We start from the raw sequence: 18,184 nt of genomic DNA, 5'->3' as shown, positions 1-18,184 counted from the left end.
ACATCGTAACATTGTTTTAAAACATCTACAATCAGTTTTCTACTGAAAAAGAACACACACACACAAACATGTGGATAATAAGAAAAAAAGCAGCGAATACTTCATAAAATCTCATGACTAACAGAAAAGCATAATAAATGACTTTAGAAGATAAAAATTTCACAAACTTTGGTATATTTCAAACCAAAATACAAAAGAATAAATGCTGAATATTAACTTAATTCTGAAAAGTTCTCTCCTCTTTATTTGCTACTTTAAGGATATTTACCTTAACTGAAATATGAAGACTTACCTTACTAAATTCGTCATTGCTAGAATTTCTGGATCATTTTTGTACGGTTTGGCCTAAACATAGAAAAACAAGAATTAACTATGTATACTGCACAAAGAAAGAATAACATTTTTATTTCCACAAAAGACAGCTGATTGAAATGAACAATTAGGGCACACATATACCTCCTGTGAGTCAAATGGATTTATTCCCGATTTCATTAGCATATTTGCTAAGACCAAATATTTCAAGCAAGTGGTTCGTCTTGGACTTCCAGATTCATCATAATTCTTGAAAGCTTCAAAAAAATCAGTGTGTGCCTTTTCAAATTCACCTTCTCTCAAGTGCATTTTACCACCACATTCTGTAAAGAATAAGACCAGAGAAAAGAGGACATTTTCAGTTCTGTAATAACAAAACTGACCACTCTATAAAAAAATCAAATGAAAACTATTTTAGTGCTTTCCAGTCTTTTACTTCTACAACCTGCATAGTACTAGCCCCAGGGTACACTCCTTAATTCTAAAAAACAAGCTCTTCATTAAACATCACCCAACCAAGCATTTGCAAATTTTTAGCCTTGGTTGAAGGAGAAAGTAATTATATATATGTCACTAAAATCCAAGAATAGAACTTCTGATGGCGAATTTTCTATTAGTAAATTTCTTCACTAATATAAATTTTACAAGACAAAAAGTTCATTCTAATTCCGTTCTAAGACTAAATCATTTCATTGATTTCACTACTTTGTCATTTATTTTCACCAAAACCAAAACACTTTTCAGAGTCATTCAATCACATGCAATGACATCTTGATATCTTCCAGTGTCACTGCCCACCCTCTCCAAACCAAACTTGCCTCTGATGACTCCCATGATCAGTGGATGAGGGATGGCAGACTTGATGTGAAGTGACTGTTCATACAGTGCTTTAAGTTTTTTGTTATTTTTCTGTGCCGTGTACATTTGAATTTCCAAAGCATATATTTCTAATAACTGTGTACCTTTTTTTAGGTCATCTTCTCCATCATCAGTCTAGGAAAGCAAATAATGAATTTCAGTCAAGATAGAATTCAGAGTCAATCTAGTAATTTTTATTTGAGTTAGCCTGATATCCTTACATTTCGAATATTTATTGTGTGAAAATGCACTGCAAATTTTAATTAGGACTTAAGAGTACTAAAAACACTATCTTTAATGGCTAAAAAGGAACCCAGACATCTTTTGTACTTTTTAGTCATTCGATAAGGAAAAAGTGGCCAGAGAAATTTTTTTAATGTATAAAATGTTGTAATGTTTGTTTTATCTAGATTATTTATGGTCTTCTCCAAATCTTCACAACCACTTTAGATCCACTGACTCAATCAAACAGCACTTCCTGAGTGCATACCTAGGGCTAGGCACTGAGTCTACCTTGAGGAAATACAAAGTTAAATAAGCCAATGTTCCTGGCCTCAAAAAGTTCACAATCTAGAATACTGTTCTGTCAACAGATAAATTACAATATAAATGATAATGATTCTAGTTGAAGCATGAACCAAGTGCCTAGAAGAAAGGAAGACAAAAGGACTAACTCTCCGGGGGGATGCCAAAGGAATAACAAAGGTGGTGACATTTGAGTTTGACTTTGAAAGATGACCAACAGCCCACAAAATGCAGGCCATAAAAAAATAGCATAAGGTCAACAGTCAGATAATCATAAACATCAAGCACTGAAATACACAAAGCCAAAATGTATTATTTATTTGGTCTTCCAACTTAAAACTTGTTTAGTTATTCTCTAACGAATCACAACCAGAGTAAAAGATATGATCTGCAAGACAATTTGTACATCCGGATTATCATGCCTCTCTGGTATACTATAATGCTATTTACAATCCAGATAGCATTTTCCTTATTCTTTGTATTCTTTGAAATAAACCAAGTGAAAACCTGTCCAGAGGATTTTTTCATATTCCTTATGTACACACTGAAAGACCCTCTTCCATTCAGAAATGGCTTCTCCATTTCACATGGAACTGAACCCTCAGTTATTCAGGCATCAGACTAAGGTTTCCTAAGAATGTGTAGATAAGAAACAATTCATAAACAACTTATCTGCTTATAAAGCAAAACCATTATGAAACAAACCTTTTCTTATTTTTAAAAACGGAAAAAAAGCAAAACTATTAAATGAATATATCTTCAGGTCATTAATTCAGAACACTTTCCTGATCAACTTTCCCCCATTCACAAAAATAACATATAATAAAAATAATAGTACATGGCATTGGAAGAGCTTAAAAACATTTAAAACAGTATTTCTATATAAAATTTAGACTAATATGAAATAAATTATTGATGAAGACATTTTTAAAAAGGAAATACAAAATTATGGTCTGGAGTTAAAAAGTTAAGGAGGTACACTGTGGCTATTCAAATTTAATAAAATAAAAAACTCAGTACCTCCATCACACTAGTCACATTTCAAATGTTTGATCACCTGTAGCTGGTGTTACCATATTGGAGAGCACAGACAAAGAATGTTTCTGGCATCACATGAAGTTCTAGTGGACAATGCTGTTACAAAGGATTCATACATCATAAACCAGAATATCAAATATCTTTATTATATATGTCTACAATATCTTTTCCAATTTTCATAGGGTGCATAACTAAATATGAAAGACTTATTCTTAGTAAGTATTAATGACCAGCCTGTTTATTTATTGATACTTGTGCCTCATTCCACAAAAACAGGATTGAAATTAGGATTAAAACAGGAAGAAATGTAATACTCAGAAGAAATCAGCATTTTAGTAACTTGTTTTCCAAATTTTATTTTTCAGATGATGCTTGAACAAAAACATCCCTAAGCAATGTTTCCAATATAATTTTTTTCTTATGATGAAGAAATATTAAGAAAAAATAAGTGAACACTACCTGGCAGGACTGATGCAACTGGCGTAAAATTTTTTGAAGCTTTCCATACTCTTCTCGTTCTAAATATAATTTCCCAAGCTGTAAAAAAACAAACTTACTAAAATTAAAAGATTTCAACATGAGAAGGCATACATCTTTAGAAGACTTTACTAAGGACACCCGCCCCCTCTTCAAAAGTAAAAATGTTAAGCAATTTTAATTGTTACCTTTGTGTTTGTCTTAAACCACAGTCTATCATTCTTAGCATCTTTCAAAGCTTCCAGTGTTGTTTCATAGAATTCCTGCAGTAAATCCATCTGACATAAAAAATCAGAATTCTATAATTGTAAACAGCAAATTTGTACCTGTTAATAAAGTTAATTTGAGCAAACTAAAAGTGCATCTTTGAACTTTAATACACGTAAGATACACTATCTGTATCTTACCAAATGTCTGTGACAGTCCACAAAATTACCAGAACTTTAGCAAAATACAGACCAGATTTACAAAAAAAACAAGTGCCAAGATCTGTTCTTATGTGAATTTTTTAAAATAAAACCCAGAAAATATCTAATGCTCTAATAATATAGGTTTGTCCTTTCCAACCTAATAACTCATTTTACATTAACACAAGTAAATGACACACACATAGAACAGTTGTACTGTTATTAACAGTGTTTATTTTATTCACTCAATTCTTATTTGGTACCTACTATGCGGCAAACACTAAGCAAGCTACTAAAAAAACAAAGAAGAATAAGCTTCTTCTCACAAAAATTCTTCTATAAATGTGACATCAATTAACTGGCCTAGACAGCTTTTAAATTACTGGTAAACTGTTGGAGTTGGGCGGAGGGAAAAGTTTAGCATAATTTTAGCTGTGTCTGACTACCATCAATTCACCAATCTGAGTGCAACATTTTTTCATGAAAATCACTATTTGCTTTGCATTATGATAAGCTCCCCTGCCCTCCCTCCTCCACCAAGTTCTGGCTCTGCCCTGGTTCGAATACCTGATTCTCTAGATCTCTACTTAATAGGATCAAGAAGTAAGAGGGCCATGAAAACAGGAAAGTTTGATACTTCCAGAAAAGGCTGCCTATTTATTCACGACTGCTGATGGCATACTGACTAAGTCGAGTGCCGCCCACCCAACATCTATTCTTACTTTCAAAAGACAAAGAGCTTATATATAATAGCACGAAGCAACATTCAATATTCAAGTTTTAAAATTACTTAATTCCCCTGCCACCAACATCTGGCATAACATTTATAAATAGTGTACCAAAAATGTTTTAATGACACTTGTTTGTAGAACTCGAAAACATTTTCCCACTTAAGAAAAGCCCCCTGATATGTAACAACTTAAAAATCAGCGCCATTAAGTTCTAATGTTCTAACAAAACATAAAAGTTTATCTTCCTCTACTTCCATTACATATATTTTAGATATAAAAACTAAAAATAATAAACTGCCTCAAGAAATAAAAATGACATCTAGCAGAAAAGATAGAATGAAAGAGGCTGATTCTGAGATGAATCTTTTTTTTTTTTTAATATTTTATTTTTTTCCTTTTTCTCCCCAAACCCCCGCCGGAACATAGTCGTATATCCTTAGTTGTGGGTCCTTCTAGTTGTGGCATGTGGGATGCTGCCTCAGCATGGTTTGATGAGCAGTGCCATGTCTGCGCCCAGGATTCAAACTGACGAACCACTGGGCCGCCTGCAGCGGAGCGCGCAATCTTAACCACTCGGCCACGGGGCCAGCCCCGAATATTTTTTATTATAAATACAAAAAAGTATCAAATCTTCTACGAAATACTCAATGCTACAGAGAGTACTTCGTGCTCAAATATCATAATGTAACAAAGCTGAACTTTAGGACTATGTTGCTTAAAAGAATAGAAACAATCCAATTAAAAATTATCTTAGCAATAAAGTAAAATCATCATTGATTTTCTTAATAACCAAAATCTAGAATAACAGAAGCACTATCACTCCCAATGCCCACTGTAGTTTCTTCATCATCAGCCCTTCCTTTCATCATCCATCATCCACCCATTCTTTGTAAAAGCATTTATTGAACACCAAATGAGTAATGCCAAGTATTAACCGATATGAGTTACAGGCTCTCCCTCAAGGATCTTTATCTAATCAAATCTACACAAATCACCTATGATTTACTGCTATGTATTTAACAGCTCAGGATGGCTAGCTGAAGTGGTGATAAAGTTTATTAGAAGGAACTACAACAGTAACTGTATATGTCTAATATAAATCTGCAAAAGTTGTGTGCAGATTATGTTAGTATCTAAAGATATTATTTAAAGACATTAACCTAGACGTATTCACTTTTAATATTATATAATTAATACGATAATCAAGAAATAGTATACATTATTTTTAAAGCACACTAATAACTAGCATAAACTGCTTAAATAGAACTACTAGGCTTTTTTTTTTTAAAAAAAAAGAACAAAACCCTTCATATAAATAATAAACACATCGATAAGTACCAAGAGGCAAAAACAGAATCTAACCTGTTTAGAAGTAGAGATATAATCAAGAATAGAATTAATGGATTTTTCAGAATAATTTCTTGTGACTGCACTCCGAATATAGGTCAATAGTTGTTTATATCTGTTCATCATTTCTGGAAAGTTTGTCTGTGAGGGAAAAATAAATGCATTATTAGAGACATATTTATGTCCTAAAATATGTACACATGATTAACATTATAGTACATACTGCTACGTAATTAAAAAATTATAAAGTTTTATGATAGAGGACCTATATATGACAGAAACACTATAAACATTTTAGCTTAAATTTGAAATTATTAGATTACTCAGACATATGAACCAAATTTATGAAGTTAGCCTATGAAAAAGTACAACTTATCGATTTTCCAAATTTCAGATATTGTTCCTCATTGCACAAAAAACACATTTAAATCATAAAAACTTCCAAAATATTCATAGACCAAAAGATATAACTAAATCCAACTTTTCAAATGCCTTGGGTATCAGCTATGCAGATATCAGCTATATCCTCTCCTGAAGCTTTATCAGGAAGCTCTCTAATAATTAGGTGTTTCTTTTTCTCCTATTATTGGCGGGCTCTACATTAAAATGTGAAGTGAAAGAATCTCTGAAAGCCCAGATACTCTCATCCCACTATGAAGAAAAGTCCTCCCACCTGAGACTCTACTCAATAGTAGATATAGCTAATGCTACTATTCCTTGCAGGACTATTTGCACTACTGTGGTTATTCCAGGAAACATCAACGATCTGAGGAAATAAAGGACTACTAGTGGAATTTCCAGCACTTAAGTGCAGAGGGTCTATCATCTCTCAAAGTACATAATGTAAGTCAACTTATGAGTCTAACCTTATAACCTGCACTCACAGTTCCCAAAATCTCCAACTGCTGTTAATCCCACTTTTTACTGGGTTCTACTTTCTTTCCATCAGGGAGATGGAGTATTGGCACATAAAACACTTTTCCTGACTAATGGAACACATATTTTTTAGGGTGAAGAATAAACTAATGATTTACTGTAAATTTCCTGCTTATGACTATGTCTTGTCCTGGGATACAGCATGAGGGACCAGAAAAGAAAACATGAGAAGACTCTGGAACCAAGTATGCCGGTACCATGTGGGGGTAAATAACAGGTAACATCCTATCAGTGAGCTGCTAAACCTAAGTTACAGAATATTTCTCGTGGCAAAGAGGAAATCAGAAGTATGACTGCCCCAACTTTGAGATTATATCTTGATAATGAAATAGGATTCTGGCAAAAAGTTAGTTTTGAATTCATTTCCTTATAGTGTAATAACTTTAAAGCTCAATTTTCAAAAATTATGTTACTGTAACTAAAGATTGAGGGACAGTTAGGTAAATTGGTCTTATCTGCAATGGTGAACACATAGAGCAGTTTTAATGACCCCTTCCAACTTTTTACTGCCTAAAAACCACTACACAGCAACATGGGTCCTATTCTAAATCCAACCAGAAAATAAGAGGGCAGGAATGGAAGCTAAACCTCTCTTGAAAACCACAACTTATTCACAGATGCTGCTAGAGCAAATAAAAGGTGGAGAAGGAAGGCAGGCAAAATAACACAAAGTACAAATAATCTTTTCCCTTACTTGCTTCTCATCTTGGCTCAAGGTAAAAGGGTAAAATCAGGTCTTACGGGCGAGCTTAAGTTTAAATGGGCTCATAAACTAAACTATTACTAGTATGTTAAGATAGCAGATTTCTACAGGGTCTCTTGGTACTATTTCAAATGACAGAATCTTAAGAGTTGAACCTTGGGTCCCTAATGTCACTATAATTGTTTAATCAAAATCTCTGTCCCTTGAGACACCTGATGCTTCTTTCACAGCCCTGGAAGTTATTAATTTAAATATGGTAAATATTTGTATTTAATATTTTCACAAATAATAAATGAAAAGAAAGTACAGGGGCTTTGTGTCACACAGAGATCCTTTGAGAACAAAAGAGCAGTAGAACTAGAAAGGATAAATGCAACATAGATAGTTTTCCTTCTGTAACTATATTCAAATGCAATACACAATATACTGCATAATAGTTAACATGTTTTGAATAGTCTTGATATTTTGGAGGGAAGGAATGAGCTAAAACATTTTGTGGATAGCTTTTGTAGGAGATGTCATAGAGGGCCCCTCCTACTGAAAGTGGGTGAGGATGCCAGTGTGAGTACATCAAGAAGAGCAGGATGCAAGATTAATGGAAGATAACTGGATAAAGGTACTAGTTAATTCAAGTTCAATTTCAGATAGATGGGCTAGAGAAGATAATGGGGAGAAGAAGGAGACATATGGGAAACACAGAGACAGGGGAAAAAGAATGTGGTAACAGATTATCAGCCATCCTTCCATTTGTCAGAGAGGCAAGTGCTTACCTCTGCTAATCAAAGCTCCATTTTATCTTTTACTTAAAAGTTCCTCTACGCTTAGTGATGATAAGATTCACCTCTGTACCTAGGCCTCTCATTCACTAACTGCTTTGTTTCCTCTCCACTTTTACCCTGCCAGAAGACTGGCAATTCTATGAGAGTATAAGGTCATGACAATTTCAGCTTATCTATGAGCTCATTCAACAAAATATTTGAGCTCCTACTGAATGCCAGCCACTATTATAGGTGCTGGGAATATAAAGTGAATAAAACAAAGTCCTGCTCTCATGGAGCTTACAACCTATGGGGGGAGAGATGGCAGAAAGGCAATAAAAAAGTAAACAGATCAAGTGTGATGTATGCAAAGAAGAAAAACAGCAGGGTAAGATGAAAGTAAGTGATGATGGGAAGGATGCTATTTTACATAGGGTGGTCAGAGGAAGGCCATTTGGTCTATGGTAGCATTTGAAGAGAGACATGATCAAATGAGGAAAAGAATTAAATGGCTATGTAAGAGGAACATTCAGGGCAGAGGAAACAGCAAGTACAAGCACTTATGTAGAAGTGTGCTTGGGATGACAAGAGGAACAGCCGGAGGCCAGTAAGGGAGACAGAAAACAAGATTAGAAAGGTAGCAAAGGGTGAGCTGATGTAGAGCCTAATAGGCCACGGCAAGGATCTGGATTTTATTGAGGGGGGTGGAGATCATCAGAGCAAAGGAATGACATAATCTGACTTAATATTTTAAAAGGATTGCTCTGTTGCTTGCGGAGAACAGACTGGATAAAAGTAAGGAGACCAGTTAGGAAGCTACTGAAATAATCCAGGTGAGAGAAGATGTTGGGTTTCCAGAGTAGCAGAGGTAGAAATGATAAGTAGCAGTCGGATACTGGATATATTTTGAAGATCTCTCTCTCTCTATAGCCACCTGGATTTACCAATGGATTATTTGTGGGGTCAGAGACAAAGAGAGAAGTAAAGAATAATGCTAAGATTTTGACCCTAAGCAGTGGCAGAGGAGCTCTTTATAATAAAAGCAGAATTTTAAAACTCCAAAATAAACACTAATAGTTTGTGGAAAAGTCACTCTATTAATAACACAGCCAAACACTGTCTACGTATCCAAAAGATAAGTTTTCTTAAACAGAAAACTTTGTATCCTATGTAGATTTTTTTTTACTTAGTATAATTGTAGTCACAAGTGAAAAGTAGGCTAAATATGGAAACATATCAACAGAATTATTTTAGAGAAGTATATATAATGGTTTTTACCTACAGAATTTATTTCATTACTAGTTTGATTCTCCTCAAAACAAATCTTACCAATTTGAAGTTAATCTTAATCATTTGTTTCAGTGCTTTAAATCCCCATTCTCCTTTTTCACCTTCAAGCTCCAAAACCTAAAAGAAGAAGAAATTTTTAGTCTAACCTAATTCTAACATTATTTTCTAATGACACCCAATGTCTACATTTGAATGAATTTTACATCATATGCATGAAAAACACTTCACTAAGAAGTCCAGTTTCTCAAGCCCACTTAAAAGGCTTAAAAAAAGAAATGTCTTAAAATGCTTACTTAAGGATAACTGAACTTATTCTGAAGTTCATCAAAAGATTAAATACCTACTTCTTGATTATTATACAGTCCCAGAAATACTTTTTTCCCCTGAATAATCTGTTAGTAAGAATAACCCAAAAGTATATTAGCAGTCAAGAAATCACACTATCAAACAGTGAAACCACACCTGTGTGATCTGTCCCCAAAAGAAGGAACAAGATTGTACGGATAATACCTGTTGACCATCATGTTGCTTCCCCTTCTCCCAGAACCATACTAGCTTTTCAGGACAATAGCCCTACACTAAAGAGAGTTTGACTGGAAAAAAAACAACAGGATAGCTCTTCTGAAATATATGCTTGTACTGCGTATGCAAACTTACTCTCCAGGTCTGCAAAACAAATTTCTGAGATAAAATCACTTGGAACTTATTTGATCTAAGATATCATTAAAAAAAAAACTTTAAGACACAGAATCACCCAGAAAAAATATGAACCTTTTGGAAACTGCTTAATGCTGCTTTTGGGTCATCTTCTTTTAACGCTTTGGAATTATAGTACTGATTTTCCAAATCCACATTTGGCTCGGAGTTACTATCTTCAGAGTATTCCTGTGTGTTACAAAGCAAGAGATATTAAAAAAAAAAGACACCCACACATTGCACTGTAAAAGGTGAATACTGTTATGATGGAACAACCACATATTTATACAAAACAAAACAACCTTGAATACATAGGTAAAATGCCATTGATATTTAACCATTATTTAAAAAACGAGGGCAAAAGCCAAAATCAAATGGATAGTAGAATGAAGAATCATTTCTTTCTTTCAGGTCAAAACTACGATCTTCATAGAGTCAACATAAAAGCAAAATGCAAAGAAATAATATTGGTTAACGACTCCCAATTCTATAAGAGTTAACCCTTTGTTAGTCATGGAATTTGAGAAAAATCAGCATAAATAAATGCTAATTATTACATGAATGCTAATTATTCATCTTTAGTTCCACAATCTAAGTTTCTCTACTCCCTAAGTCTAAATTTCATTATTTTAACATGGCCAAACTATCCAGGATGGTAACATATATATGTGGCAGAGTAGTCTACTGCTAAATATAATTATATGTTAATAAGAATATTTGCCTTATGTGCATTCCACATTACTCAACAGCTGTTTAGTTATATTAATGTACTTTAGCATCATAACAAGTCAAAATAAGTAAAGCAAATGAATTTATATAATTTTATGTGACTTTCGTCACACAAATTCAATTCCTAGTACTAAAACAATAAAACAGAAAGGAAAATTGGAGTAAAACAACTATTTTGTGGAGCAGTGTAAACAAGAGTTTAAAATAGTTCCAAGACAGTATTCAACTTAATGATGAGGATTATAAAATACATATGGATTGGTACAATGAAAATTATTATTTTAAGAAGATACAAGATTATTTCCTGCAGCTACAAGTCATTACAAAGGGAAAGTTTATGTCAAATTAAGAATAGTACCTGAAAGTAGACACAGAAAGAACAGAATTATAGTTATTTCTAAATCCAAATACAGTTAATACATTTTTAGAGATATTTATGAAAAATTCTGTAATGTTTCATAAATGCACAAGAATGAAAAAAGGTAACTGAGTGTAGTGTTAGAAAGCTCAAAATATAAAAACAAGATGAATTTTCCCTGTGACTAGTAGACGGAGAGGGATGTTTGATCTTTGTTTTTTTTTTTTTTTTTTTAATGATTTATTCATTGTTTTTATTTTCCCAGATTGCAAAGCTAAACAATAAAGAGAGGAATGTGATGAAAGGAAGCTGACACACATGGAAGAAGTTTCAGGAAATTCAACATATGTATATTAGGAATCCCATAAGAAGTGTGCCGAGGAAAACTATTAGTAAAAGGACAATTTTTGCTAAAGAACTTTTTCTTCCCCTTAAATGGAAGTTTTTACAGACAATGAACTCTCCAGCATCAAAATAAGAATTATAATAACAATATATGAGCCACATAGACATACTCTTGTGAAATTTTATATATTCCTGTCATCTAAGCTGGGGAAAAAAGAAAATTAATTGATGTTTGATCTTTGTATAAAACCAGTTTTATCTGACCACAGTGGCTTTGTAATGTGCGCCCTCTGGAGGATAATTATTTCCTTGTGTAAGGACACGAAGCACGGGCACTCAGTCTCAGATTTAAGATTGGGAATTCAGTTATGTTTAACATATGAAAATTCTTTGGAATACTTCTCTTAGGGATGAGATCAAATTTTGGGTAGTGAATAAATTTCATTATCACTCATTCACTTCTTAACCCTGTAATCTAGGTTTGACTATGATGAAAGTAATCAAACTAAAAAAGCAACTAATAAAGAATGAACAAGCCAACTGTACATCAAATGATAGCGTGATAGTGATGGCTTCTGAGCCCGGTTTTGAAAGTTAAATGGGATTTTGCCTGCTAGACAAGATGGGAAAGGGGAATGAGAAGAGCAGATACAAAACAGCATAATGGGAGATGAGTAAAGAACTAATAGTCACATTGCTGGAACATAAAAGTCCTTATTGATTCTACCTTCAACACAAATCTTAAAACTATGCATTTTTCCCCGACTCCCTCGCCACCACCCTAGCCTACTAAGCCACTTTCATCTCTCCACAGACTAGAACAGCCTTCCCATTCTCCCTTTAATCCTTCAAATTCCCATCTTTTCATGGTGAGCAGCCAGGATAATCTTCATAAAATGTAAATTATCTCATTGCTCTTCTCAAAAATGGTTTGCCATTGCTGTTAAAATCAAGTGCAAAAATCATCAACCGACTCCTAACTATACATCCAACCATACCTCCTATTAAGCTCTCCCTCATTCTTTGCTGCAACCACCCTGCCCTTACCTCGCAAGTGGCCAAACTTTTCTCCCACCTTTACATGCCAATCCCTGCTCTTTCCACCTCTTCACCTGGTTAACTACTGCATATTATTACAGCTTAAGTGCACCTCCTCAGGGAAGACTTGGAGTAAAGAATCATAGCTATAAAACCTACTATACACATTTGGAAATCAGTTCTTCTCTAGTTAACTGTCCAATAGTATACAGGAATAGCTAGTTGAACCTGAAAATGACTTTTCTGCAACCCAAATCCTCAGAATGCACCCCTGAATCTGGAAGAAAATTCTTTTTAAATTTACATCTATCACAAGGTCTAAGAATCTGGACTCTCACTCACAGCCCATTTATTTTTTGGTTTCTTAGCCCATAATAGATTAGAAAAAAACAATCAGGCCAGTATATGGGAAGAGGGAGGTAGAAGCTGAGAGGTACACATGACAGTAGTAGGACATGGAATTGCCAGCAAAGGTGAAACCTAATATAATATTTTAGGAATTAGAAAGGTTAACTTCAATTACCTTCAAATTACTGAACATTGTTGAAGAACCTTTATATTTCCTACCATGTCTAATACAGTGCATTGTCATTCCATCACTGAATGCCTCTTAAAGGACAAGACTGGCTACCTGCAACTTCTGAGACCTGACTGGCTCAGATTAATGATACTTCTAAACTTTAGATGCTGTAAATCCCCAAGATCACAATGATCAAGATAAGACTTAATCCAGCCCTCAACATTCTGTAAATATATTCTTTTGGTTTTTCATTTTATATGGATTAAGAAGTGGAATATAAAATATTTTTGGCATAATTGCAATTCAACTCAAATGTTATCGCTAAAATGTATAAATACATGAGAACTGACACAACTGCTATGTTATTGATTGGCTTCTTACAATTAGGCAGTTGCTTTTTATGATCTGCAACACCATGTTCACATGGTTTGAAGCAGCCTCCACATCACTAACGAGTCATTTGCAGCTCAGTGAATCACATCAATACAAGCTGTGCACTACAGCAAAGTACTTTTCAATTATTACACTAGCATGATTTTTTAAACTGATGATATTCTGAAAAGTCTTTGTAATAATTTTGTTGTATAGACATCTATTATTTATACTCAATGATAATGATGCTTAGTATATACCTGCAATTAAGTGTTTCTCAAACAAATGCAAATTAAGTCTTTCCCCTCAAGCTATTTATGGGCAGAGACAGATATGAAAATCAAACAGCCATATAACACAATAAAAGCAATAATAGAGATACATTCTAGGTACACTGGCAACTCAAAAAAGGAGTAATCAACTACTCCTGAGCAAGACAGAGGAAGGGAAAATTACCTGAACCAGGTCTAAAAGTATGAATAGGAGTTGCTAGGGGTTAGAGGGCATCTGAAACAAAGCAAGTAATGGGTGCAAAGGCATAGAAGCTTGAAATAACATTGCATATTCAGAAGAACCATGAATAGTTTGATTGGGCTGAAGCACAGGATGTGTATAAAAGTTGAGGAGAGAGAAACTGGTATCAGAGGAATAGAACTATCAAAGTCTAGCAAGGAGTTTAGATCACACGGAGAGAGCCACTAATAGATCTTACAGGGAAAAAAACAGATTTGTATTTTAGGAAGAGCACTCTGGTAGCAATTAAGTAGTCCACTGGATACTCTTACAACTGTCTGACCAAGAGATGATGGGGGCCTGATTCCAAGTAGTAGAAACGGGAGAAAAGGAAGGGGATAGAATAAATATAGAAGATGTCAAGCGATCTTAAGGATGTAAAATATAAAGGACCCATGACATGGGCACAAGACAAAGCGAAATAAAGTTATCTCTAATGACTTTGGATGACTTGGTTACACATAGTGCCATTAGTCAGAATAGGGAATATAGGAAAAGTATTAAATATTGCTAAACTGAATTCCCTTATGTCACAGGAATAGGAGGATAACCATAAACTGTAAAAGTTTAAATAAAATGTTTTTGAAAGAGAAACTGAAATTTTAATCAATATCTTAAGAATGTTTTAAAAAACAAAGAAGAATGTAAGCAACACACGAAAAAGAAGCACTTGAACATTGATAAAGGGATTTTTAAAAACCCACTAAAGTTCATAATAGTTCCAACCTACTTATATAAGAACTCATGTCCTGACATCTCCCCAAAGCAATCTGTGATCCATCCACATCACCCAAATCTATTCCTCCTTCCCCAATATGCCATGCAATTTAAAATCTCTGCTTTGGCATAAACTGTTCTCTCTGCTGGGAATTCTAAACTATCTCCCCTCCTAATAAACTTCCCACTTTTCTCCTATGATGCTCCCCAGCTCTTATACTCCTGGGAAACCCATTAATCAAGGCACACCTTGTGATTCTTTTCCCAACTCTTCTTAACAAAAAAAATTTTCCTGAGTCACGCTTCTACATGACATGCATCTCTCTAACATGGAAGCTTGTGTGTCTGTTGTTGCCACCTCCCCTCACCTGCTCCAACATGAGCTTCTCAAAAGCAAGAACTTTCTCTTACTCATCTCGGTATCCCCAAAGCCTGGTATATTACAAAATATTCAATTAAGTGTTTGCTTAACTGAAATGAAAAGTGGGTGAATCTTCCAAAATAACACAACACATGATAGCCAGGGGCAATTTTGACTCTATGTTGGAATGTAGCCACTGCTGAACAGGGGCAGTTCCATAGTTCATCTACTTATTCCTGTGCCTCTTGCCAATAGGGGTATCAAGAAACGTGCTCTAGGAAAACAACGCTCACCAGTAACAATGCTTCCCAAGCCTTGACCACGTTTAGACAGCTGTACTAGATGCTGGGTACAGAGAGGTAAAGGGCAATGTCACATTATCCTTAAGGACTAGATATAATCCAAGTCCTAGGTAGCCATTTGTGGTTAGCCATTCATAAAGTTATCCAAACTTTTTAAAATTCCACTCAAGTTAATGGGTCCTAATTCATTTATGGTATAAATTAGAGCATTCTTTTACCTGTCCTAAACTTTCAGTCTTCAAATTAAATATTCCAAAGAGAGACATCATAAAAGTCACTAGACCTGGGCTCTAGTTTGACTCTCCCATTAATGTGATATGTAAATTTAGGTAAGTCACTCACACTTGATGCTTTAGTTCCTCTCCTGTCAAATGTGGAGGCTGAAGCCTACAGTAAATTTCTAATTCTCACTGAGGTCTATATGCTCATTTTGGGATATAAGATACAAGTACAAATTCACTCTGTTGGATATTCATAGTTTACAGATTTAAGTTAGGGGTGAAAAGCCTTAAATTTATCTTATTATTAGCACATAAGAGCTGTCTCCCATTACTTATTTTAGTTATTCTTGATTGGACCTCTCTAATACCATTATACACGGTATCCCTATGAGGTTATGCAAGAGGCCTTTTGGAAAATGTGCCAGAACTTATATTCCAAACGGACACTTTTATTTGAAGTAGTAACTTTAAGAGGTTAAAATTATTCCGATTATACTGACATGGATTAGTAAGTAATACTTCTGAAATTCTCAAGAAAACTAACTTCAATAGTTAGATGTTTCTAACCTAAAACAGCATCATTCAGTTTGAGGGCCCAACTTATTTATCAAACCTGACTCTGAATACAATTTCTACACCTATAAAAAGGACAAAACCTGGCTATGGCTGAAGTTTTTTTAAAAAGCTGCACATCTTTTATAACAGCAAAAGAAATCAGGCCAAATCTTATGAATAGAGAACTGGTTAAATAAAGTATGGTATGTCCATATAATCAATGCAGGTGTAAAAAGAAAGGAAGTAGGGGGTGGCCGGTGACATAGCAGTCAAGTCTGTGCTCTCCGCTTCGGCAGCCTGGGGTTCATGGGTTCAGATCCCAGGCACACACCTCCGCATCACTTATCAAGCCATGCTGTGGCAGTGTCCCACATATAAAATAGTGGAAGATTGGCACAGATGTTAGTTCAGCAACAATCTTCCTCAAGCAAAGTGAGGAAGATTGGCAACAGATGTTAGCTCAGGGCCCATCTTCCTTCCCAAAAAATAAATAAATAAATCAGCTGTCAACAAAAGTCTATGAAGACATCTAAAAGAAAAAAAGAAGTAAGCTCTTTGTATGCCTATATGGAATAATCTCTAAGATAAATTAAAAAGTGAAGTGTAGAACAATATATATAATATGCTGCATCTTGGTTAAGAAAAAAGGAGGGATATAAAAATGTGTATCTGGTTACCTATGGGGATGAATGGGAACTGGGCAAATGGAGAACAAGAATGGAAAGGAAACTTTATTTTTATATTTTATGTTTTTGAACCATGTGCACATATTACCTATTTTAAAAAGCTGGATGCTTCACGTTCTGAAGACAATTTTATAAGAGGAACTCTAAAAAATTTTGAGCAATGACAAAATCACTGTTTGGCCTCCCAAGACCAAAGTAAGATTTTTATTCATCATTTGTACCCTGTAATGCACTCCCTTTCCCCCCAGCAATAAAAGTAATATAGGTTCACCATGAAAGGTTTGCAAGAAAGAAACTTTAATTTTCCTGACACTTCAGATTTTCTAGACATTTTTCTCTATATTTTTCTCACCCAACAAAACAAATAAATTTTACTCCCACCCAATAAAATTCTAACATGGATTACATATTTATAGTAGATGTGTTCACTGTGTGCACAGCATTGGTGATGACCCTTTCTTTCCCAGGTAAGGGTTTTCAATTACTGTGCCCCTCCCACAGAAGAGGCCAAGCAATCCATCTCCCTCTCTACAGTGAGTGATTCACAGGACGGCCATAGAGACCTGTGCTGGGGCAATACAAGTCCCTCCTAGGGTTTCGCTGTTAGAGCTAGCAAGGAAGACCCTCTTGCCTTTGGGGTTATGATCCTAGGAAGACGATACACTACATCTTGTGATGTAATGTGAAGGTAATTAAGCCAATACAATGAAGAAAGCAGCCCAGGAAGAGAGACAGAAACAGAAAAAGACCCAGCACCATCATCTGAGCCACGAGTCCAGCCATATTTATACTTCTGGTGATGGACGCCAATACCTGCTCCTGTTAGTTTAACCTAGTTTGACATATATTCCTGTCCCTTATACCCCAGAGACTTTTTTTTTTTTCTGCTTTATTTCCCCAAACCTCCCCTGTACACAGTTGTATATCTTAGTTGCAGGTCCTTCTAGTTGTGGGACCCAGAGCCTGGACTAAGACAATTTATCCAAAGTTTTTCATATCACTGAGTATTCTCTAGAAGCATAGTTTGAAATGCTGACATAGCATTCCATCACACGGATATAGCATATTTTATCTATCACTACCCTATTAGTATTAATAATACTGGTATTCCCCTACTATTGATAATTTGGGGGTGTTCCAATTATTTACAATTAAACGTTATGTTTCTTTTTTTTTTTTTTTTTTTTTTTAAAGATTTTATTTTTTCCTTTTTCTCCCCAAAGCCCCCCGGTACATAGTTGTGTATTCTTCGTTGTGGGTTCCTCTAGTTGTGGCATGTGGGACGCTGCCTCAGCGTGGTCTGACGAGCAGTGCCATGTCCGCGCCCAGGATTCGAACCGACGAAACACTGGGCCGCCTGCAGCGGAGCGCGTGAACTTAACCACTCGG

The 18,184-nt window shown here is 34.9% G+C and overlaps 1 protein-coding gene and 1 long non-coding RNA gene across 3 annotated transcripts in view; one reads left to right on the top strand and one right to left on the bottom strand.

Moving 5' to 3' along the window:
- Nucleotides 1-13,358, top strand: part of LOC123282955 (uncharacterized) — a 74,681-nt gene extending 61,323 nt beyond the window's left edge. Inside the window, exons 4-6 of the long non-coding RNA XR_006523337.2 lie at nucleotides 6,419-6,538; nucleotides 6,705-6,848; nucleotides 11,431-13,358. This is a non-coding gene — a long non-coding RNA (uncharacterized lncRNA). The remainder of the gene's footprint in view (nucleotides 1-6,418; nucleotides 6,539-6,704; nucleotides 6,849-11,430) is intronic.
- Nucleotides 1-18,184, bottom strand: part of COPS2 (COP9 signalosome subunit 2) — a 29,847-nt gene that overhangs the window by 7,700 nt on the left and 3,963 nt on the right. The window contains exons 2-9 of one of the 2 annotated variants that reach the window (XM_014852708.3): nucleotides 10,154-10,267; nucleotides 9,422-9,499; nucleotides 5,711-5,836; nucleotides 3,399-3,509; nucleotides 3,193-3,270; nucleotides 1,131-1,305; nucleotides 457-635; nucleotides 293-345 (exon numbers count right to left, since the gene is read on the bottom strand). In XM_014852708.3, coding sequence (XP_014708194.1) covers nucleotides 293-345; nucleotides 457-635; nucleotides 1,131-1,305; nucleotides 3,193-3,270; nucleotides 3,399-3,509; nucleotides 5,711-5,836; nucleotides 9,422-9,499; nucleotides 10,154-10,267 — 914 coding nt within the window. The remainder of the gene's footprint in view (nucleotides 1-292; nucleotides 346-456; nucleotides 636-1,130; nucleotides 1,306-3,192; nucleotides 3,271-3,398; nucleotides 3,510-5,710; nucleotides 5,837-9,421; nucleotides 9,500-10,153; nucleotides 10,268-18,184) is intronic. The other variant, XM_014852715.3, reaches the window with a different exon arrangement.

Source organism: Equus asinus, chromosome 2 (assembly GCF_041296235.1).
Source record: "Equus asinus isolate D_3611 breed Donkey chromosome 2, EquAss-T2T_v2, whole genome shotgun sequence".
In the NCBI taxonomy this organism is placed as follows: domain Eukaryota; kingdom Metazoa; phylum Chordata; class Mammalia; order Perissodactyla; family Equidae; genus Equus; species Equus asinus.
The sequence above is the reverse complement of the archived record's forward strand: the minus strand, read 5'-3'. Positions and strand labels throughout refer to the sequence as shown.